At 37.0% G+C, this 24,009-nt stretch overlaps 1 protein-coding gene across 2 annotated transcripts in view; it reads right to left on the bottom strand.

Annotated features, from left to right (window-relative positions):
* Positions 1–3,758: 3,758 nt before the first annotated feature.
* The window catches only part of C2H9orf85 (chromosome 2 C9orf85 homolog), a 61,685-nt gene continuing 41,434 nt past the window's right edge, over positions 3,759–24,009 (bottom strand). For both annotated transcript variants that reach the window (XM_041744681.1, XM_041744682.1), the window contains exons 3-4: positions 5,250–5,363; positions 3,759–4,727 (exon numbers count right to left, since the gene is read on the bottom strand). In XM_041744681.1, the coding sequence (XP_041600615.1) occupies positions 4,583–4,727; positions 5,250–5,363 (259 nt within the window). In that variant the 3' untranslated portion in view covers positions 3,759–4,582. The remainder of the gene's footprint in view (positions 4,728–5,249; positions 5,364–24,009) is intronic.

The raw sequence follows: 24,009 nt of genomic DNA on the forward strand, positions 1-24,009 counted from the left end.
TTCTCCCTCTGCCTATTCTCTGCCTCTCTCTGTGTGTCTCTCATGAATAAATAATTTTTTTTTTTAAAGGAGGTTTCATATGACCTGGCCATCCACTACCTCCCTGGTATCTTATGACTCTCCAATGTAATCATTCCTTTCCTTCCTTGCTGTCCCTTGAATACATGTGGCAAAATCTTGCAGTAGTTCCTCTGCCTGGAATGTTCTTCTCCAACGTGTCTCTCTGGGCACCTTATTTAAAAATCATAGCCCACTTGCCATCAACTTGTACACCCAAATCCCTATGCCATCCAAGCCTTTAGATTCCTAATCACCAAATCATTCCTTGTTTTTTCCTGTTGCACTTTTCACCTTCTAATATAATCTGCTTCTTCTGTTCAATGCTCATTGTCTGTCTCCACCTGATAAAAAGTTGTCTCTGGGGACACCTGGGTGGCTCAGCAGTTGAGCACCTGCCTTTGGCCTATGGCATGATTCTGAAATCCTGGGGTCAAGTCCCATGTCAGGCTCCCTACATGAAGCCTGCTTCTCTCTCTGCCTATGTCTCTGCCTCTCTCTGTCTCTCATGAACAAACAAACAAATAAATAAATAATTTCTGAAAGGATAACTTTTGTTCATTGTTGCAAATTAAGTTCCATTTCATGTCCTCCATCTAATATAGTTTTCTCTATTTACCTTTGGAACTGCTTTTGATGTGTGATAGAGTAGTACTATAGTACAGAGTTAAAAAACACTCTGGAACCAGATAGCATGGATCTGCAAGTAACAGAATTCCATATATATGTATGTTATTTATATCCCATATTTATATATATATTATTCTGCTGTCCCTATATATGGGATTTATATATATATTCTGTTTTATATATATATATATATATATATATATATATATATATATATATGTTTACATATATAACTTGCAGAATGTAGGCAAACAGCTAAATTGCTGTCTTTGTTATTAATCAATAATTTTAATTTGTTACCGATTAATCTATATATAATCAAATAGTAATGATAAACCAATTGTATGGTGTTCTTACAGGTTCTAAGCATTTCCCATATTAATGCAATTAATCCTTCTTTTTTTTCCCCAAGATTTTCTTCATTTACTTAACAGAGAGAGAGAGAGAATAAGCAGGGGGAACAGTAGAGGTCCTTTGCTGAGCAGGAAGCCCGATGCCAGGCTCAACCCCAGGACCCTGGAATCACGACCTGAGCTGAAGGCAGATACTTAATTTACTGAGCCACCCAGGTGCCCACATTTAATCCTTCTATCAACCTAATGAAAACCAAGGCACCGAAAGATTAATTTGTACTAAGACATACAGCTAGTAAGTGACACAGCAGGATTAAATCTATGTTGAGTTCCAATGAAATGTTTAGATGAGACAAAATAATTCTTTTTTTTTTTTTTTAAAGATTTTATTTATTTATTCATAGAGACAGAGAAAGGCAGAGACACAGGCAGAGGGAGAAGCAGGCTCCATGCAGGGAGCCCGATGTGGGACTCGATCCAGGGTCTCCAGGATCACGCCCTGGGCTGCAGGGGGCGCTAAACCACTGAGCCACCAGGGCTGCCGGAGACAAAATAATTCTTAAATTAGTAATAATAATAATAAATGAACTAAATATAACAAATTTATGTCTGCTTAAAAAACAAAACAAAACTTTTCTAAGCACTAAAGACATAAATGTAGATATTAGGATATGTCACTAGGTGATGCTCTTTGTTAAATTTCTCTCCTGAGAAGGTAATCTGAGTTATGACTCATTCAGATGGGAATATAATCATTTAGTTGGCTCTTTAGCCACAAAATTTACCTGGTCCAGAAAATAAGGTTATATGCAAAAAGGTGAGCCACACAAATTTATGGGAAACTTTCTGTAAGACTGTAAGCTTAGAATATTGAAACTTTCCCAGCATGAACACGGTTATCTCTCTCTGTTTATCTTTCTCCTCTATATGTCCATTTTCCTTAATGTTTTGATAAGATTTTATATTTTTAAACAAAAAATCTGATTAAAAACGGGTAGAGGGTTTGAATAGACATTTTTCCAAAGATGACATATAGGTGGCCAAGTGACACGTGAAAGGATGCTCGCTTGACATCACTAATCATCAGGAAAATGTAAATCAAAACCACAATGAGCAATCATCTCACACTTCATCACAATGGCCACTCTCAGAAAGAAGAAATAGCAAATACTGGTGAGGATGTGGAGAAAAGGGAACCCTTGTGTATTGTTCATGGGAATGTCAGTTGGTGCAACCACTATGGTAAACAGTATGAAGTTTCCTCAAAAACATTTCTTTAAAAATAGAAATACTGGGCAGCCCAGGTGGCTCAGTGGTTTAGTGCTGCCTTCAGCCCAGGGCGTGATCCTGGAGACAGGGGATCGAGTCCCACGTCGAGCTCCCTGCATGGAACCTGCTTCTCCCTCTGCCTGTGTCTCTGCCTCCCCCCCTCTTTGTGTCTCTCATGAATAAATAAATAAATTCAAAAAAATAAATAAAAAATAAAAATAGAAATACTATATGATCCAGCAATCCCATCCCCTGGGAATTTACCCAAAGGAAACAAAAACACTAATTTGAAAAGATATATGCAGCCCTATGTTTATTGCAGCATTACTTACAATAGCCTAGATATGGAAGCAATGTAAGTGTCCATCCATCCATAGATGAAAGGATAAAAAGATGTGGTACATATATGTGTGTATATGCATAAATATACATATAAATTATAAATTAATAAGACAAAAGCATACATTGCACACTTATCAAACTGATAGAAATTTAAAGATCAAGTGTTAGAAAGGATACAGAGCACGTAATATGTTGCTGTGGGAAAAGGAGATAACAATTCCTCTGGAAAGATAGCGTGGCATTATACAGTAATTCTGAAGATGCATATGCATATGGCTGGATGGCCTATACTACTGCTAGATATATATCTAATAGAAACGTGTACCAAGAAAAGAGACATATGTACCAAGAAACACATGTAACAATGCTCATAGGAGTATTCTTTGCACTAGGAAAATCTTAAGATAACTCAAATATCCCTCAACATTAAAGAGGATAAATAAATCGTGATATGTAAAGACAATGGAATAAAACACAGTAACATAAAATGAACAAATTGGAGCTCTTACAACAACATGGATCAATCTCACAAACAATAAAATAGAGATATAAAATAACATGCATGGTATAAGTCTGTTCATATAAAGTTCGAAACCAGTGTTTGCCACTTATTTTCAAATGGTTCAATAAATATGTATCTATATCAATCTCTTGAGATACAATGAAAATCATGTAGCAAATCAATTATGAATCTAGATGAAGAATATACTATATATACAAGTATATACATTGTACTATTTTGCTGTTTTCTTTAGGTTTGAGATATTTCAAAATAGAAAGAAAAAAGATTAAAAATCAGATAAGCTCATTTTTATTGTTTAAAAGTAGTTTCTTCATCTGAATGACAGATGTATGACTTTCCTTAATAATTATTTATTAAACTATGCATATGAATTTTATTCATTTTTTCCTGTATGTATATTTTGCAAAGGAAGGGAGGTAAAAAACTACAATCAGGTATGTAAAAATACGTTTTTCTTTTTTTAAAGATTTTATTGATTTATTCATGAGAGACACAGAGAGAGAGGCAGAGACAGAGGCAGAGACAGAAGGAGGCTCCATGCAGGGAGCCCAATGTGGGACTTGATCCCAGGTCTCCAGGATCACGCCCGGGCTGAAGGCAGATGCCAAACCGCTGAGCCACCCAGGCATCCCTGTAAAAATACTTTGAAAGAAAAGCTGTATACACTTGTTAAACATTATTATTTAAAAAATAATGAGATTTTTATAACAAGCAAACTTATAAGTAAGTGGCTTTGTTATGTGGGCCATTTATTTGAGGTCAATCTATGAAAAGATATTTAATGAGGACGAATTTTTGAGGCTAGCACTAGTAATATCATCTGATTTTTCCATGAGATAGTATTATATTATTGAGATAGTATTAATGAGATAGTATTATATTATTGCAACAACCAACAATTCTGAATCTTGTTTAGTTTGGTATCAGATAATATACTCTTCTAAATAATTCCCATATGCAATATGATATATTATTTTATTTTATTTATTCACTCATAAGAGAGAGAGAGTGAGAAAGAGTGAGGCAGAGACACAGGCAGAGGGAAAAGCAGGCTCCACACAAGGAGCCTGACGTGGGACTTGATCCCGGGTCTCCAGGATCAGGCCCTGGGCTGAAGGCAGCACCAAACCACTGGACCACCAGGGCTGCCCGCAATATGATATCTTAATACTCATTTTGGCAGATAATCCAGTATCTGCTACTTAAAATTTATTATAATTAACTTTGGAAGAAAGTATTTAATTATCCAAGTATCATGCATAATTCAAATTGTCCATGTATGAATTTTGCTTGTTTTCCATAGGTTTTTGCTATTTATCTCACTAGGATTTCACAGTATTTTTGTGTAAAAGTCTCAAAAGTCAAAAGTTCTGCAGAATTTCATGTTTTCAAACTGACTTTTAAAATATTAATCTACTTGATTATCTTTTGGGTCATCTAAATCAATATCAAAATCTAAGTCATCATCACTTTCTTCATTTCTTCTACAACTTCTGTGGTTGGAATGTAGATTAATTTCAGGATTTTCTGTCTTTTCTGGTTCCTTATTAAACCTAAAAATAAAAAGTTAAAAAAATTTATCTTTATTTCTCAGGCTTTCATTATTTAACTGCAGATTGAAAAGAACTTTATAGTACATTTCCTGATTAAGAGAGTCTAATAAAATTAGTACAGAGAAAAAGATCCTTGAAGGTTAACGTCAGTCAAGATCCAATCAATTATAACACTGTAGTCAATAAAGTAGGCTCGAAGAAATTAATATGTGATGTCCATTAAAGTAAAGTAGTTGCATAATGAATAAATTCTTCTTGGATGAGTGATGAATGTGAACCTCATGGCTAAATATTTTAATTTCCTACAAATATATATTTATTTTTACTGGAATGATAGAAAAATGTAACAAATAATTAGGACTTTTTCCTGGTAGGTAGAAAAAAGAAGTCTAAATAGGGTGTGATACACACTACCATAAGACTCTCAGAGCTACTAGATGTTTTCTTAAAAGAAAATTCTACACATTAAAAAACACTTACTAAAAGAGTAAATTCCAAACATTTAAAAAAAAAAATACTCACGGAATAACAATGTCTTCTTTCTTTCCACATTTTGCACAAACTTCAAGTTCACAGGCACATGGTCTACATATTATGTGATAAGAATCCTTTACTGATTTTTGTAAACATTTAACACTGAAAGTGGGAAAAAAAATCAAGTATTATTTTTATCTAATTACCTAAGATTTATTTGATGAAATAAGGGGGTATAGTTAAATATACAAGTGAAAATCCTAAAAATCAGAACTCTTATATTTCAATCTCAGTTACTTATGTCAATTTAGATCGATTATATAGCATCTCTAACAGCTGATATTACAAAATATTAGTACTTGAAAATTATCTTTTTTTTCAAATTTTAAGTAAGCTCTAGACCCAACGTGGGGCTTGAACTCATGACTTCGAGATCAAGAGTCACATGCTCCACCGAATGAGTCAGGCAAGCACTCCAGATTTATCTACTTTCTTAAAGCTTTTAAAAATGCCATCTGCAAATACTGACAGTCTTACTTCTTCCTTTCTTATTTGGATCTCTTTTATTTCTTTTTCTTGCCTAATTACCCTGGCTGACTTTCAGTAATATGTTGAATCAAAGTGACAAGAATGGGCGTCCTTGTCTTGTTCCTGATCTTAGAGGAAAAGCTTCCAGCTGTTTATTGTTGAGTATAATGTTAACTATGGGCTTGTCATATATGGCTTTTATTATGTTGAGGTATGTTCCCTCTTTACCCTATTTTGAGAGTTTTTATCATTAAAAAATGTTGAATTTTTTTGTCTAATGCTTTTTTGTATCTATTGAGATGATCATATTATTTTTATCCTTTATTTTGTTAATGTAGTGCATCACATTGACTGGCAGATATTAAACTATCCTTGTATCCCTGGAATAAATCATACTTGATCATTTTGTATGATCCTTTTCATGTATTGTTGAATTTGGTTTGCTAATATTTTGTTGAGGATTTTTGTGTCTATGTGCATCAGGCACACAGGCCAGTAATTTTCTTTTCTTCTAGCATCTTCATCTGGTTTTGGTATCAGGGTGATGTAAGCCTCATAAAATGAGTGTGGCAGTGCTCCCTTCTTTTCTACATTGTGGAATAGTTTGAGAAGAATTGGTATTAATTCTTTAATATATATATGGTCAATTAATTTACTACAAAGGAGCCAAGGACAAATAATATGGAAAGAACAATCTCTTCAATAAATAGTGCTGGGAAAACTGGACAGCCACATATAAAAGAATGAAACTAAAAAAAAAAAAAAAAAAGAGAGAGAGAGAGAGAGAGAATGAAACTGAGCCCTATCTTACACCATACACAAAAATTCACTCAAAATGGGTTAAAGACTTGAATGTAAGACCTGAAACTATAAAATTCCTAGAAGAAAACATGGGCAATAAACTCCTTGATAAAGGTCTTAGCAATAATTTTTTGGATTTAAGACTAAAAGTAGGGCGCCTGGGTGGCTCAGTTGGTTAAATATCTGCCTTCAGCCCAGGTCAATGATCCCAGGGTCTTGGAATGGAGTACTGCATCAGACTCCCTGTTCAGTGAGAGTTTGCTTCTCCCTCTGTCCCTCCTCATGCATTCTCTCTCTCTCTCTGTCTCTCTCTCTCCTGTTCTCTCTCCAATAAATAAATAAATTATTTTTTAAAAAAAGAAAAAAGACTAAAAGTAAAGCAGCAAAATTAAAAGTAAGTGGCACATCAAACTAAAAAGCTTCTGCCCAGCAAAGGAAACTATCAACAAAATGAAAAGGTAACCTACTAAGCAGGAGAAAATACTTACAAATCATACACAGTATTTGAGAAAGAATTAATATCCAAAATATAACCAACTCACACAACTCAATAGCAAAACCACAGTCTGATTATAAATGGGAAGAGAGGGTAGCCTCAGCGGTTTAGCGCCACCTTCAGTCCAGGGCCTGATCATGGAGACCTGGGATTGAGTCCCGCATCAGGCTCCGGGCATGGAGCCTGCTTCTCCCTCTGCCTGTGTCTCTGCCTTTCTGTGTGTGTGTGTCTCTCATGAATAAATAAATAAAATTTTTTTAAAAATAAAAAATAAATAAATGGGAAGAGAATCTCAATAGACACTTTTCCAGAAAAGACATACAGATGGCCAACAGGTATGAAAAAAATGTACATCATTAATTACCAGGGAAATGCAGATCAAAACCACAATGAGATATCTCCCCATACATGTTAGAATGGCTGTTCTCAAAAAGACAAGAAATAAGCATTAGTGAGGATATGGAGAAAAAGGGAACCCTTGTGCAATGTTGGTAGGAATGCAAATTAGTGTAGCCACTATATAAAAGAATATGGAAGTTCCTAAAAAAACCAATACTAGAAATTCTATATGATCTACTAACTTCATTTCTGGGTATTTATTTGCAGAAAATAAAAACACTAACTCACAAACATGGACGCACCCCATGTTACCTGCAGAATTATTTGTAATAGTCAAAAAATGGAAACAACCTACAGGCACCTGGCTGGCTATCAGCAGAGTATGCAATTCTTAATCTTGAGTTCATGAGTTTGAGCCCCACTTTGGGCATAGAGATTACCCAAATAAATAAGTAAGTAAGTAAATAAATAAATAAATAAATAAATAAATAAATAAATAAAGTGTCTACTGATAGATGAAGAAAATGAGTAAAATATACAATGGAATATTATTCAGACATTAAAAAGAAGGAAATTAAAAGGTATAAACTTCCAGTTATAAAATAAATAAAGTCATGGATAGCATAATAACTATAGTTTTGTTTTGTTTTAAAGATTTTATTTATTCATGAAAGACACCAAAAGAGAGGCAGAGACATAGGCAGAGGGAGAAGCAGCCTCCCTATGGGGAGCCTGATGCAGGACTTAATCCCAGAAACCCCAGAATCACAACAAAATAAGATATGTAAATGGCCAATAAGCACATGAAAAGATGTTCCACATCACTAGACACCAGGGAAAAGCAAATCAAAACTTTAATGACATATTACCTCACAGCACTAGAATGACTATTACCATAAAGAAAGACAATAACAGGTATCAGTAATAATAATGTGGAGGGATGCCTGGGTGGCTCAGTGGTTGAGCATCTGCCTTTGGCTCAAGTCGTGACCCCGGGGTTCTGGGATCGAGTCCCACACATTGGGCTCCCTGCAGGGTGGCCTGCTTCTCCCTTTATTATTAATTTTTTTTTAAGATTTTTAAAATTTATTCATGAGAGACACACAGAGAGAGGCAGAGACATAGGCAGGAGGAGAAGCAGGTTCCCTGTGGGGTCCTCCATCCCAGGACCCTGGGATCACAACCTGAATCAAAGCCAGATGCTCGGGATCCCTGGGTGGCGTAGCGGTTTGGCGCCTGCCTTTGGCCCAGGGCGCGATCCTGGAGACCCGGGATCGAATCCCACGTCGGGCTCCCGGTGCATGGAGCCTGCTTCTCCCTCTGCCTGTGTCTCTGCCTCTCTCTCTCTCTCTCTGTGACTATCATAAATAAAATAAAATTAAAAAAAAATTAAAAAAAAAAAAAAAAAAAAAAAAAACAAAGCCAGATGCTCAACCACAGACCCACCCAGGTGCCCCCTTCATAAGGCTTTTTGTAAAAAGTCAAACCTAAGAAAAACTTGGAATGAGAGACCCAAGACAGCAGAAATTCACTTTAAACATAGACATGTGGGCAGCCCCGGTGGCTCAGCGGTTTAGCGCTGTCTTCGGCCCAGGGTGTGATCCTGGAGACCTGGGATCAAGTCCCACGTCGGGCTCCCTGCACGGAGCCTGCTTTTCTCCCTCTGCCTGTGTCTCTGCCTTTCTCTCTCTCTCTCTCTCTGTGTCTCTCATGAGTAAATAAATAAAATATTAAAAAAAAATAAACATAGACATGTTAAAAGTAGGACAAGGGAAAAAAAAAACATGCAAACACTAATCAACAGAAAGCTAGAGTCACTATGTTATCATCAAAATATACTTTAAAGAAAAAAAAAATACTTTAAAGAAAATTTTGCGGTATAAAAAAGAATTATTACATGACAATAATGGGATCAATTTTCCTAAAACACTGAAAAATCCTAAGTGTTTATGCACCTAACAATTGGGTGTTAAAATAAATGAGGCAAAGTTATTGATAAAAAGAGAAGTAGAGGGATCCCTGGGTGGCGCAGCGGTTTGGCGCCTGCCTTTGGCCCAGGGTGTGATCCTGGAGACCCGGGATCGAATCCCACGTCGGGCTCCCGGTGCATGGAGCCTGCTTCTCCCTCAGCCTGTGTCTCTACCTCTCTCTTTCTCTCTGTGTGACTATCATAAATAAATAAAAATTAAAAAAAAAAAAAATAAAAAAAATAAAAAGAGAAGTAGAAAAATCCACAAGTACTGTTAAGGACTTTAACACTTCTCTCTCTGTAACTGATGGAACAAGTATACAAAAAGTCAATAAAGATACTGAACACTTGGTTGATAGAACGCTGTCAAATTTACAGAACACTCCAACCCAACAAGAGCAATATATTCTCTTCAAGTACACATGGAGCATTCCATAAGACAGACCATATCATGAGCCATAAAACCAATCTCAACAAATTAAAAAAAGATTTTTAACCTGAAATTTGTTTTTTACCATAGTGAAATTAAGTAGAAATCAATAAAAACAAAAATATCTGGAAAATGCCCTAATATCTAGAAAAAAAAAAACACTCCTAGATGACCTACAGGTCAGAGGAAATCACAGGGAAAATCAGAAAATATTTTGCCTGGGAGCGCCTGGGTGGCTCAGTCAGCTATGCGTCTAACTCTTGATTTCAGCTCAGGGTATGATCTCAGGGTCCTGGAATTAAGCCCCACATTGGGTTCCCCACTAAGCAGGGAGTTTGCTTCTCCCTCGCCCTTTGTCTCCCCCACCCCGCCACCCCATTCACGTGCGTGTGTGCATGCACAAGTTCTCTCTCTCTGAAATAAATGAATTTAAAAAAAAAATTAAAAAGAAAGAAGACTTAAAAAAATACTTCGACTGAACAACAATGAAAACACAACATCAAAATTTATACAACAGAAATACAAATGTTCCTGGGAAATTCATATAATTAAATATTTATATTAAACACTACCTAAATCTCTACTTTAAGAAAGCGGAGGGGAAAAAAGAAATAAAATAAATTCAAAGAAAACAAAAGGAAGGAAGCAATATCAATAAAACCAAAATCAATGAAATTGAATGGGGCCTGGCTAGCTCAGTTGTTAAGAGCATGCGATGCTTGATCTTGGGGTCATGATGGTTCAAGCCCACATTGAAGATAGAGATTACTTTAAAAAAATCAATAAAATTGGGTGCCTGGCTAGCTCAGTCAGTACAGCATGTGACTCTTGATCTTGGTGTCATGAGTTCCAGTCCTATGTTGGGTATAGAGATTGCTTAAAAACAAAATATTTTTAAAAAATCAATAAAATTGAAAACAGAAAAATAGAGAAAATCAATAAAACCAAAAGCTGGCTCTTTTAAAAAGAAATTAATATAATTCATAAATACAAAGCCAGATTCATGAAGATTAAAAAAAAGAGACAAATTACCAATATCAAGAATGAGAGAAGAGATAGCACTAGGCAAATCCAACAGATATTAAAATAATAAATTTTACTAACAACTCTATACCTATAAATCCAACAACTTCATTCAAACAGACACTTTAAAAAAAAAAGATTTTATTTATTTATTCATGAGAGACACAGACACAGAGGCAGAGATATAAGCAGAGGGAGAAGCAGGCTCCCTGTGGGGAGCCCAATGCAGGACCCCAGGATCCACCACTTGAACCAAAGGCAGACGCTCAACCACTGAGCACTCAGGTGTCCCAAACAGATACATTTCTGAGGCACCTGGGTGGCTCAGTCAGTTAAGTCTCTGCCTTCAGCTCAGGTCATGAATTTGAGTTCCTGGGAATGAGCCCTGTGTCCAGTTCCCTGCTCAGTGGGGAGTCTCCTTCTCCCTCTTCCTCTGCCCCTCCCCCCACCAGGGGTCACACTTTCTCTCTCAAATAAATAAATAAATAAATAATTTTTTAAAAAAAGAAATAGACATATTTCTGAAAAAGCATACTATCAAAACTTGCTCAAGAAGAAACAGATAATCTAAAAACTCTACCCATTAAAGAAAAATTTAATCATAGTTGAAAACTCCAGCCGCAGAATGGCTTCACTAGTGAATTCTACCACATAAGGAGCACCTGGGCGGCTCAGTGGTTCAGTGTCTGCCTCTGGGTCAGGTTCTGATCCCAGGGTCCTGGGATAGAGTCCCACATCAGGCTCCCCACAGGGAGTCTGCTTTTCCCTCTGCCTATGTCTCTGCCTCTCTCTGTGTCTCTCATGAATAAATAAATAAAATCTTAAAAAAAAAATTCTACCAAATAAGAAATAGTACTAATTTAAAAAAAAAGTAAAAAGAAATAGTACTAATTTTACACAAATCCTTCCAGAAAACAGAAAACAAAATAGGAAGGAATACTTCCCAACTCATTTGATGAGACCCTAATATCACAGCAAAACAAATACAAAACCTATGACAAAATGTCAGCAACTGAAACTTAGCAACATATAAAAAGGATATACATCACGACCAAGTAGGCTTTATCCAAGGGCATGCAAAGCTGATTCAAAATTAAAATCATGCACCAAATTGATGGAAAACCAAAAATTATCTCATTAGATGTAGAAAAAGCATTTAACAAAGTTTAACATCTGTTCATGACAAAAACTCTCAGCAAAGTATAAGGAAACTTCCTCAACCTAATAAAAAGCACCTACAAAGAAACTACAGCTCATATCACACTTACTGATGAAAAAATGAATACATTCCCCAAAACATTAGGAACAGGGCAAGAATATAGGCCTTCATTATTCCTTTTCAAAAACATACTAGGGGTTCTAGGCAGTGCAGCTAAGGCAAAAAAGAAATACAATTGGGCAGCCCGGGAGGCTCAGCGGTTTAGTGCCGCCTTCGGCCCAGGGCATGATCCTGGAGACCCAGGATCAAGTCCCATGTCGGGCTCAGGGCATGGTCCTAGAGTCCTGGGATCAAGTCCCACATCAGGCTCCCTGCATGCAGCCTGCTTCTTCCTCTGCCTATATGTCTCTGCCTCTCTCTCTCCCTCTCCCTGTCTCTCATGAGTAAATAAAGTCTTTAAAATTTTTGAAATTTTAAAAAATAAATAAAAAGTGAGTTTATGAAAGTGATAGTACATACAGTCCATAAACAAAAATAAACTATATCAATGTTTGGGCAGCCCGGGTGGCTCAGCGGTTTAGCGCCACCTTCAGGGCATGATCCTGGAGACCCAGGATCAAGTCCCATGTCAGGCTCCCTGCATGGAGCCTGCTTCTCCCTCTGCCTGTATCTCTGCCTCTCTCTTTCTCTCTGTGTCTCTCATGAATAAATAAATAAAATCTTAAAAAAAAAAAAAACAACTATATCAATGTTCTAGCAATGACCAATGTCTTTCTGTAGAAATTGACAAATAGATTCTAAAAGTTATAAGGAAAAGCAAAAATCTATTAATAGTCAAAACGATTTTGAAAAAGAAAGCCAGGCTGGAAGACACATGATTGGATTTCAATCTAACCATAAGGCTGTAGTAGTCAAGTTAGTGTGGCACTGGTGGAAGGACAGACATATAGATCAATGGGACAAAACAGATTCCAGAAACAGATCCATACATATATAATCAATTGATTTTCAGCACAGAACAAAGGGGATTCAATGGAGAAAAAAATGGTCCTTCCAACTAATGATGCTGGAACTGGCTATCCATAAAATTAACAGGAAAAGGATCATAAGCCCAAATACAAAACCAAGAATTATGCAACATCTAAAAGAAAACACAGGAGAAAACATTTGGTAACCCTGGGCCAGGCAAAGATTTCTTAGCTACAACAACAAAGTCATGATAAAAAAATCCTGATAAATCCTGATCATCACCAAAATATAAAAAATTAAAAAAAACAAAATATAAAAAAATTATTCTTCTTTAAAAGTATAGGGGACAAGGGCAGACCACCCCAAGATGGGCCACTTTGGTGTGAACATTATGTTGAGTTAAAAGAAATCAAAACCTAGCAGATTCAGGAAAGCCCTTCACTTCTCACACAATTGCTTGCTTATACCAGGAAGACAGCTATTATCAGAAATTCTACTTTACCTAGACACTTACCAACATAATAGCACAATCTTTGTTTTCTAAACATCTCCTCTCCTCTCACCCTCCTCCTAATGGTATCCTCAAGACCTGTAACCTCTCCTTAGCTCATATAAATGTTACTTATTTTTAGAATTTCCATGATCCTGTACATGCCTCCCTCTGTTACTCCTGAGTTACTCATCTTCTGTTTGTTTGCTAAGGCTTTTGTGTGTCAGATCTGGAATACATCTTGAGAGGAATGGATGAATACTGCTTGATTCTAATTAATTTCCCAGGTTAGTGGCTATGAGACTAGAGCTAATTGTCTGGTTTGTCTACCTCAGGATATGGACTTTAAGGAATATACCCAACTGACTGCCAAAACTCCATTGGTTTCAGGGAGGTTCCCTGTCTTCTCTATCTGACATGGACTACCTATTTTCACTTTTTGTTGGTGGAAAGAAAATGTGTGTATGTTCATCCATCTAAGTTGATGAGCCTTAGGGCCATAAGTCCTCTTTCTGTGTCATCTGGGCTTTTATCTGCCTCCAGCCTTGCTGGCAGTGCGTCACCTCTTCTGCCTCCACGTCCCCCTCCTGATTCTGCACCACGATGGGCACAGCTTGCATAACTGGCTCTAAACCATCCTCATTGTCTCCGGTGCCTTTGGCTCCTGCTCCTCCTGCCCTTGCTATCAAAGAGTGAAGAGCCACTCCAAGCTGCTGGGCCAGCTCCTTATGAGGTTTAAACTGGAGCACCTCCCTAATCAACATGAAAGCGTCCAGGGACCCCTCCCTGGACTTAAACCACCCACTTGAGATCTCCCCACAGGTGCCCCAGGTAAAAACTGACTGTGAGGATCAGATTGATAGTTTAATGAAGATAGACATGTCTAAAGTTATCAGCACTGGGGCACCTGGGTGGCTCAGTTGGTTAAGCATCTGCCTTCAGCTCAGGTCATGATCCCAAGGTCCTGTTTTCCCTAAAGATATTCATGACTTACAGAAACATGATAAAATATTCCTTTATGAACAAATTGGAGTATTTAAATTTTCTCTCCACCTGAACCCTCTGAAATTCAGAAACTCTCAACGAGTATTCTTTCTTCCTTAGCAATTATAATTATTTGTACAAGTTCAATGAAAATCTGTTCTCCTTTTAACAGGACACCACTGAAAGCATTGGTTATTTTATCAAGGCTTTGACTAGAATGTCATATTTGAGAGACACGCATAGACACAGATTTGCTGAGACAGCTTTAAGGAATTTGATGATCGTATGGAGCCAGGGAGTTGCCTGGAAATATTGACCTGATACCTTGCTTACAGAATTTCCAGTAGCCTTAGCAGGTAAGTAAAGAATGTCACTTCTGGCAGGTATAGGGACCTCAGAATATTTTGGGGACCTCAAGAGGAGGAAAACACCCAAATCTATAGGTATTGCAGACAAGTCTGATGATAACTATTTCGCTTGTCTCTGGCCTCAAGAGGCTACTAAGAGTTCAATCTTAAAAAGTTCCAGCAAAGCAGATTTTTTTTTTAAGATTTTATTTATTTATTCATGAGAGACACAGAGACAGAGAGGAGAGGCAGAGACACAGGCAGAGGGAGAAGCAGGCTCCATGCAGGGAGCCTGATGTGGGACTTGATCCCGGGACTCGATTCCGGGACTGCAGGATCACGCCTTGGGCCAAAGGTAGGTGCTAACCCGCTGAGCCACTCAGGTATCCCCCCCTCAGCTCTCACTTTGATCAATTCTATGCAGCTAGGGTAACAAAATTGCTCCTTAAAAGTCAGAGTATGGGCCAAAGGTAAGTGCTAACCCGCTGAGCCACTCAGGTATCCCCCCTCAGCTCTCACTTTGATCAATTCTATGCAGCTAGGGTAACAAAATTGCTCCTTAAAAGTCAGAGTATACTTCGCTCCTTGGAGCTAACTATGAACTTGTGCAGATAATGGATGGCCCCACCTTCCTCATAACTGGATTGGAGAATACACTGGGGGCATGCCCTTAGTTCCTGGGACAAGTCATCTCCCACTCACCAGCAATTCCTCATAATGAGGATACCTGTTAAGGCTAGACAGGAGGCAAGTAAGATTTCTTCATGGTTTTCTCCCTTAGCCATATTTGTTCTGGGAGCCACCACTATGGATGTACAAATTACAAATAGAGGCTTTAGCCAAGCATGCAGTAGCCACCTTTAACCAAACGTGAAGTCACCCATAAATTGGAAAAGTGGCCCTCCAAAACCTAATGGCCCTTGATATTCGTATTGTAATCCAAAGAGGAAGTTATGCTAATATTGAGACTAAATGTTGTGTATATATCCCGGAGGACTCTGCTAATGTATCCAAAGTTTTAGCAGACATACATACACAAATTAAGGCAGTGTCTGACTCCTAGTTTTATCAACGCCTGGTTACATTTTGGTTGGGAAGTGAACTATAGTCTACCTTAAAGAGTCTTCTTATCACACTTTTTGTTTTTTTAAAGAAGTGAAAGCAGGATTTTTTTTTTTTTAGGGTTTTAAATTATCTCTACACTTAACAGTGGGGCTCAAATTTATAACTCTGAGATCGAGTTCTATGCTCTACCAACTAAGTGAACCAGGGGCCCCAAACTTCTTATTTTTATTGTAATATTAATCCTAATGTGTTGTCTCTTTTGCTTTGCTCTCTCCTAAGGTCGAGGTACATGGAAACAGTTCCTAATTCCTTTGCCCAACTGACAGATGATCCTTAATACATGAAACAGTCCTCCCTGATGTCCACTCTGTACTCTATAGCAATGGTCTTACATAATAGTTGCTTATAGGTGCAGACAGTGAACAGTTTTGGTTCATAAGTAGGGACATCTCTATGACCCTTATTACTTGAAGAAGCTATAGAACATGAGCCCCTTGCCTTTCAACAACCTTAAAAATTTAACTACTGAAAATTGGTCAGAGGGGAAATGATGAGGAATAGAAGCGGAAAAACGTTCACCTTTAGTGAACCTAAGGCTGACCTATAGCCTGCATAGTTTTTTGTTTTTAAATATTTTATTTATTTATTCGTGAAAGACACATACAGAAGCAGAGACATAGGCAGGGGGAGAAGCAGGCTTCCTGAGAGGAAGCCCCATTCAAGACTCCATCCCAGGACCCTGGGATCATGACCTGAGCCAAAGGCAGACACTCAACCAGTGAACCACCCTGGTGTCCTTAGCTTGCATGTTTTTTTTGTTTGTTTGTTTTGTTTTGTTTTTGTTTTTGTTTTTTTGCTTGCATGGTTTTGATAAGGATCAAATAAGTGCTGGTTGCTACATTCTTTTATTTATTTTTTATTTTTATTTTTTAAGATTTATTAGTTTATTTTAGAGTGGGAGAGGGAGAGTGGGAGGAAATTTCTCAAGCAGACTACATGCTGAACCGACAAGGGGCTCCATCTCACAACCTTATCACAATCTGAGCTGAAACCAAGAGGGGGTTTCACTCTCTTGGGGTAAAAACTGTACCACTCAGGGGCCCTTGTTGCTACATTCTTATGGGGTCTCATAAATGCTTGTGTATATCACCAAAATTTAATATTAAACTGAATGATAAACACCATAGAAATCATGCAAAATTAGTTTTACGAGTAGAAATTCAAAGAAGAGGGGATCTCTGGGTGGCTCAGCAGTTTTGCGCCTGCCTTTGGCCCAGGGCGCGATCCTGGAGTCCCGGGATCGAGTCCCATGTCGGGCTCCCGGCATGGGGCCTGCTTCTCCCTCTGCCTGTATCTCTGCCTCTCTCTCTCTCTATGTCTATCATAAATAAATAAAAATAAATCGTTAAAAAAAAAAGAAATTCAAAGAAGACATTTATGATCTAATACTCCCGGTACATTCCTTCCTCCTTGAGCACTACTGTATAACCACCAGCTTCATACAGCAAAAGTACAGCCCTTTCTGCCCATGAGTTCTATTCTCATGCTATTTAAATAAACCTTTTAAGTTGCACCTTATAATATCTCAAGAATTCTTTCTGGCCTTTGCATTTGATGACCCCGCAACAGGTGGAATGAAGTTTTGGGGTAATGGAACTGTCCTCTATGTTAATCGTGGTTATCAGTCTCACAATTGTATTCATTTCTCAAAACTTATAAAATTGTAGTTAAAAACATGAAAGCAGGCCCAAAATGGAGTTACTTATGATGAGCCCCAAGTCACCAAATCAAGATGTAGTTCACTTTCAGCTCTGCCAGAAGTGGAATCCTACACCAGTCAAATCAGGCATCTCATCAGCAGAGTTAGGTAAGCAGCCTGACAGACTCCAGTCAGCCCCTAGGAAAAAGTGGCCTGCAGTAACCCACCAGCATTGTTATCTAGTGTTATTTCCTTGTTCCCACTCCCTTCTGTCTATAAACATCTTTCATTTTGGATACCTTCTTGGAGTTCCTTTCTATCTGCTAAACTGTATGCTACCTGATTCATGAATCAATGAATAAAGCTAATAAGATCATTAAAATTTACTCAGGTGAATTTTGTCTTTTTTTAATACAGTAATACTAAAATGGGTAAATTTTACTTCATATAAATTGTATCTTCAAGAGACCTGACAAAAATCTAAGAACTTAAAAAAAAAAAAAAACAAGCTGAAAATCCCCACTCTGATATACAATCTAAGTGAAAACAATTAAACATTTTTTATTAAATTATTTGGTATGTGGGATGCCTGGATGGCTCAGCGCCTGGTAGCTCAGTCTGCCTTTGGCTCAGGGCATGATCCTGGGGTCCTGGGATCGAGTCCCACATCGGGCTCCCTATATGGAGCCTGCTTCTCCCTCTGCCTATGTCTCTGCCTCTCTCCCTCTGTGTGTCTTTAATGAATAAATAAATAAAATCTTTAAAAATAAATAAATAAATTACTTGGTATGTTTGTTTATATTTTGGATTTTCAAAAAGCTTTATTTAATTACTCTGCAATAAAAATGGATTTAAAAAATGTATACCATTAGAACATGCACAAATAAAGCTCTAACCATCCACATGGATTAGGAAAAGTTTCAGGTTTTCTTTTAGTTTCACATTTTTTAGTTTTCAAATAATTTTAAAGAAAGTTTGTCTCTGTTAGGTTTTTCAAAGGTTCAAGGAAATTACAATGTTTTCATTTCTGTAGATTCATACCAGAGAGCCCTGGGGTAAGCCAAACCTTAAGTATTCAAATTGCTAAATCAGGGATAAAATTGTATTTACAGAACTGTTAATGTTAAAATTTGCATGTAAAATAGGCTTAAACATGGGATATCCTGTTTTGGAATCTGGAGTCAAAAGATCCCAGAATCTATTCTCTGGCCCACTGAGTCCCTATAAATGTGACTCTTAACACTGACTCCAACACCTGCATAGCTTATTAAAATGCAGATATCTGGGTTAGAGCCATTATTTACATACTCAGAATCTTGGGGATGGGTCCCAACAATCTGTTAAACTCTTCAAGAAATTCTTATGCACATTACCACTTGAGAACTCTTGACTAGATCAAAGTAAGACTGCCTACAGATGGGGGTTTCCCAGTGTTCCTACTGCCGGTAGAGATCCCAATAGCCAATTTAAAGAAGAGAAGGAATTCTAATGCTGAAAGCAATTATGCTCTTTTCAAATTTAAATTCACTCTGAAAAACAGCCAGGTTTTATTAGGCTAGTAACTGTGAATATAAATATACCTATCTTTTAAGGAGACATACACATTTTTAAAATGTTTCCTTTTTGTCAATGTGAAATCTGTTTGTGAAAATGTAATCTAAATATATATACTCTAACAATCTTCCATTTTCCCTTACAAGTAAGTAAGACCTTTATGTGCCTTCTCTTTCAAATCTCTTAATTCAGGCTTTATGTCTTCACTGGGAGCAGAATGAAAGGCATGAAAGTAATTGAGGTTTTGCATTTTTTTTTTTCTTTTTACCTCAAGATTCAAAGAATCCTGATCTTAAGAATGGACTGGCTTATTTTGTTTGCTTGTTTGTTTAGTTTGGTTTTTGGTTTCTTTTAATGGACTGGTTTAGATATTATTTTAATAAGAGACACATCTTCCAAATTGTCATAAAATTTGTGAAATAGCTTGAAACACCTTTTAAAATGATTGAAAATTATTTAATCACTCTTCAGTGTTTTTTTCTTATAATACACAGTAAAGGGATCCCTGAGTGGTTCAGCGGGTTTGGCGCCTGCCTTCAGTCCGGGCATGATCCTGGGGTCCTGGGATCGAGTCCCACATCCGGCTCCCTGCATGGAGCCTGCTTCTCCCTCTGCCTGTGTCTCTGCCTCTCTCCTCTCTCTCTCTCTCTCTCTCTCTGTGTCTCTCATGAATAAATAAATAAAATCCTTAAAATAAATAAACAAATAAAATATACAGTAAATAAAAACTTTAAATTCACCTAAATAAATAAAAAAAAAAATAAATAAATAAATTCACCTAAATATAAATCTTACATATTTTCTCTTGAAAATGGCTATATTTTGAATACTTTGTGAGATGCCAACACTAAATGAATTTCAGAAGTGTTAAAACATTCATGGTCTTGTCTTCTCTTTATTTCTCCATGGAATATAATTCCCAGAAACAATCAATCTTTTTTTTTTTTTTTTTTAGAAACAATCAATCTTGACCATGCATATACCACAACTAACAATTTCAGTGGAAACCATGGTCAAATAAAAAAAAACAAGTCACGCCTATAAACCATGTTCACTGGCAAAGTAGACAGTAGGACACTTTTTTAAAAATGTTACCATATTTACTTTTTTATAATGAAAAACACAAAAGGAAGAAAAAAGTTATTTAAAGCTAAAAAATGTTCACTGAATATTTAAGGGTTTTCAAAATTAGGACAAAATTTGAAGTTTTCAATGGATCACTGCAAATACTAGGAAATATTATTTTGACAATAGCACAGACTTGGGAAATAGGAGACTTAGATTCTAGCCCAGCTTTGACATTGCCTTGTCATATAATCTTTGCAAGTCACTTTCTTTGAGTTTCATTCCTCATAATGGATACTAAAAGTGCTGGCACCTCAGCATGAACAAAAACAGTGGTGCCAAACTGTACTAGTAATCGCTATACTTGTTGCCCCCTAAAACTCAGTTAAAAAACAAAAATAACTCACTTTTTAATGACATTATTATGACATTAACATGACTTTTTATATTGTGTAATAAAACATAACTTCTGGAAGACAGGATAACTCAGTGTGAGCAAATGCATGATATCACAAAATCACACATGGGGCACCTGGCTGGCTCACTGGGTAGAGCATACAACTCTTGAAAGGATTTCTACAATCTGAGAAGAGCTATGAAAATTTACTTCTCAAATTTGCTCTTTCCTTTTTCTTCTACTAGCCAGACACTAAAGAAATTTGTAAAAATGTATAACAATGCCTCTTGTCTCACTGATATTTTTGTTTCAAAAGTCATTTTTTGGGGCAGCCGCAGTGGCCCAGCGGTTTAGCGCCACCATCAGCCCGGAGTGTGATCCTGGAGACCAGGGATCAAGTCCTACATCAGGCTCCCGGCATGGAGCCTGCCTCTCCCTCTGCCTCTCCCTCTTGCCTGTGTCACTGCCAATCTCTGTGTCCATCATGAATAAATAAATAAATATTTTTTTAAAAAGTCATTTTTCTTAAAGTTATTAACACTTAATTTGCATGTTGTTTATATTCATATTATTTATTAAATAATTATTTTTAAAATTTCTGAGCTTTCATAGCTAATACAATAAGTATCAATAGATATAAGCCACATAAACCCATATAAACCAAGCTTCCCAGGTTCTCAGCAATTTTTAAGAGTTACAAAGGGTTCCTGAAAACAAAAAATTTCAGAACCACTGATCTAGACAATAAATACCAAGGGAAAAAGAACTGATCCATTTCTAGTACTTGCTAGAAGTAAAGGGCTTATTTTACTCTGCCACAACTCTGCTGGCACTGCCTTCATTTCCTGGTTATATTATGACACTTTAACCTTTATCATAATTCAGCTCTACTTGCAATACTCTGACATATGCGATGACTAGGAGCTTTTGTAAACAATGAGCTATGGTACTCCACCCTTGGTGTACAAATACTAGAAACTCAACATTGACAGAGATTCAGAATAAAGTCACACTTCCTTTAGTGACTCTAAGCAATATGCTAACATAGAAAGATTCTGAAACCATACGAAGGAATTATATCATATGCTACTTAAAAAATGCTTTTAAGAAAACAGTAACTAAATTCTAAAGAATTTTGAGTAGAAAAGTTAACAATTCACTTTCTTGTGTCTCTAAATGATGTGTTTAAACACAAATGGAGAGAGATTTTACTACCTCTTCTCACCACAGATTTGATTAGAACGATTCTTAAAAGAGTACAAAATATTCATCTCGGACCAAGAGTAATTTATAAAAAAAGAGAAAATGGAAATTATTGCACTTTATGCAGGCTATTTTAAATTCAAGCTTTCTGTATCAATCAATATTAATGTCAAAAAGTAGATTTCATCACAGATGAACAACAGACAACAGTAATGAAAACTGTTCACTTTTATATTTAAATATGAAGGACCAAGCTTCTGGGCAAGAATAAAGCCAGGGTTTACAGTCATCACATGCTTCAATATGATATGAAGAGCAACCTGTGGGCAAAACTGTGGGACATTTTAATACTCCTGGAATGAGGTTGCACAACTCCCTTATCACTGATGAACCAGTAGAATCTCAATCTATTATAAGAAATGCAGGGGCTGAAGAATATAACCAAAGAGGCCAAACTGTATAGTTTATTGTCATACACTGATAACATGGAGGGACTGATAACATTGTAGTATATAACAATGTTTACTTTTCAAAAAATGTTTATTATTTTTAAGTAAACTCTACCCCAAGGTGGGGCTCAAACTCACAACCCTGAAATCAGAGTTGCATGCTCTACTGACTGAGCCAGCCAGGCACCTCTACTCTTTAGTTTATTTTTTAAAGGATTTTCTTTATTTATTCATGAGAGACACAGAGAGAGAGAGAGAGGCAGAGACATAGGCAGAGGGAGAAGCAGGCTCCCTGCAGGGAGCCCGATGTGGGACTCGATCCTGGGACTCTAGGATCATGCCCCAAGCCCAAGGCGGATGTTTAACCGCATTGTAGGATATTTCACAGCACTTGTAGCATTCCTCCCAAATCTTTCAGTCAAGATCATCAAAATTATCTCGACACTGCCAAATATTCCCTGGTGAGGCAAAATCCTCCCCTACCAGTTGAGGACTACTTATGTAGAGGACTATAGGTCTGCCTCTAAGTTCAGAACCCAATTTGTTTGTGGCCTGTTGCTGTTTTACATCAGCTTCTCCCTTCTCTTCTGCTACTATGGTAATATTAAATATAAGCTAACACTATATTCTTGGTAAATTCTTTTTGATAAGTAGGAAGAGAAAAGCAAGCTAGAGACTCTAACACAAATAAGGGCATTTGCTCATGACACTTGTAAATTAATAGTTGAAAATGGTTGTTTGATTACATGAAATACATGGCATAAGAATTTTTTAGGTACTAGCTTAGGCATTTCAATGCCTGAACATAAAATCTATTTGTCTGGACACATGTATTTAAAAAAAAAAAAAAAAAAAGGCTGCCTGGTAAAGCATGCAACCTTTTCTTTCTTTTTTTTTTTTTTTTTTTTTAGATTTTATTTATTTATTTATTCATGAGAGGCACACAGAGAGAGGCCGAGACACAGGCAGAGGGAGAAGCAGGCTCCATGCAGAGAGCCCCATGTGGGACTCATCCCAGCACTCCAGGACCACGCCCTGAGCCGAAGGTAGATGCTCAACCGTTGAGTCACTCAGGCTCCCCAGCATGCAACTCTTGTTCCCAGGTCTTGAGTTCAAGCCCTATGTTGGGCATAGAGCTAGCGAGGATGCTTGCTTGTTTGCTTACTTGAATGAATGAATCAAGCAAGCAAGGGTGTAGATAATTTTCATAAACAAGATAGGAGACTATAAAAATTAATATAGGGCAGCCCGGGTGGCTCAGTGGTTTAGCACTGCCTTCAGCCCAGGGCGTGATCTTGGAGACCTGGGATCGAGTCCCACGTCGGGCTCCTGCATGGAGCCTGCTTCTCCCTCTGCCTGTGTCTATGCCTCTCTCTCTGTCTCTTTGTGTCTCTCATGAATAAATAAATAAAATCTTAAAATAAATAAAAAATAAATAAAAATTAATATAGCATCAGGCTCAGATGAAGGGAAGAAAAAGACTTTTTGAATGAATAACACAATACTGAGAAATTACTGAAGACAAGAAAACATGGCTTTGGAATGGGATCAATTTGCATTTGAATCTTAACTCCATCTGCTTTACTTTGTCTTGGGTAAAACACATAATCCCTTTGGGCCCAGAAAAAAAGGGAAAAAAAGCCCCCTTTATTTCTCATCTTGCATTGCTTGAGGAAAGGAATAATCTTTTCACCATCTGTATTTCAGTATAGCTAGAAAATAATCTTGACAAATGAATTTTAAGTAAAAAAGTCAAGACTCCTTTCTTCTTTAGGAGCCATACAAATCATTTAGTATTTGTAAGATCTCTTGCTTTTCCAATAATTCAGCTCCATACTCAA

This window comes from Vulpes lagopus, chromosome 2 (assembly GCF_018345385.1).
Source record: "Vulpes lagopus strain Blue_001 chromosome 2, ASM1834538v1, whole genome shotgun sequence".
Classification (NCBI taxonomy): Eukaryota; Metazoa; Chordata; class Mammalia; order Carnivora; family Canidae; genus Vulpes; species Vulpes lagopus.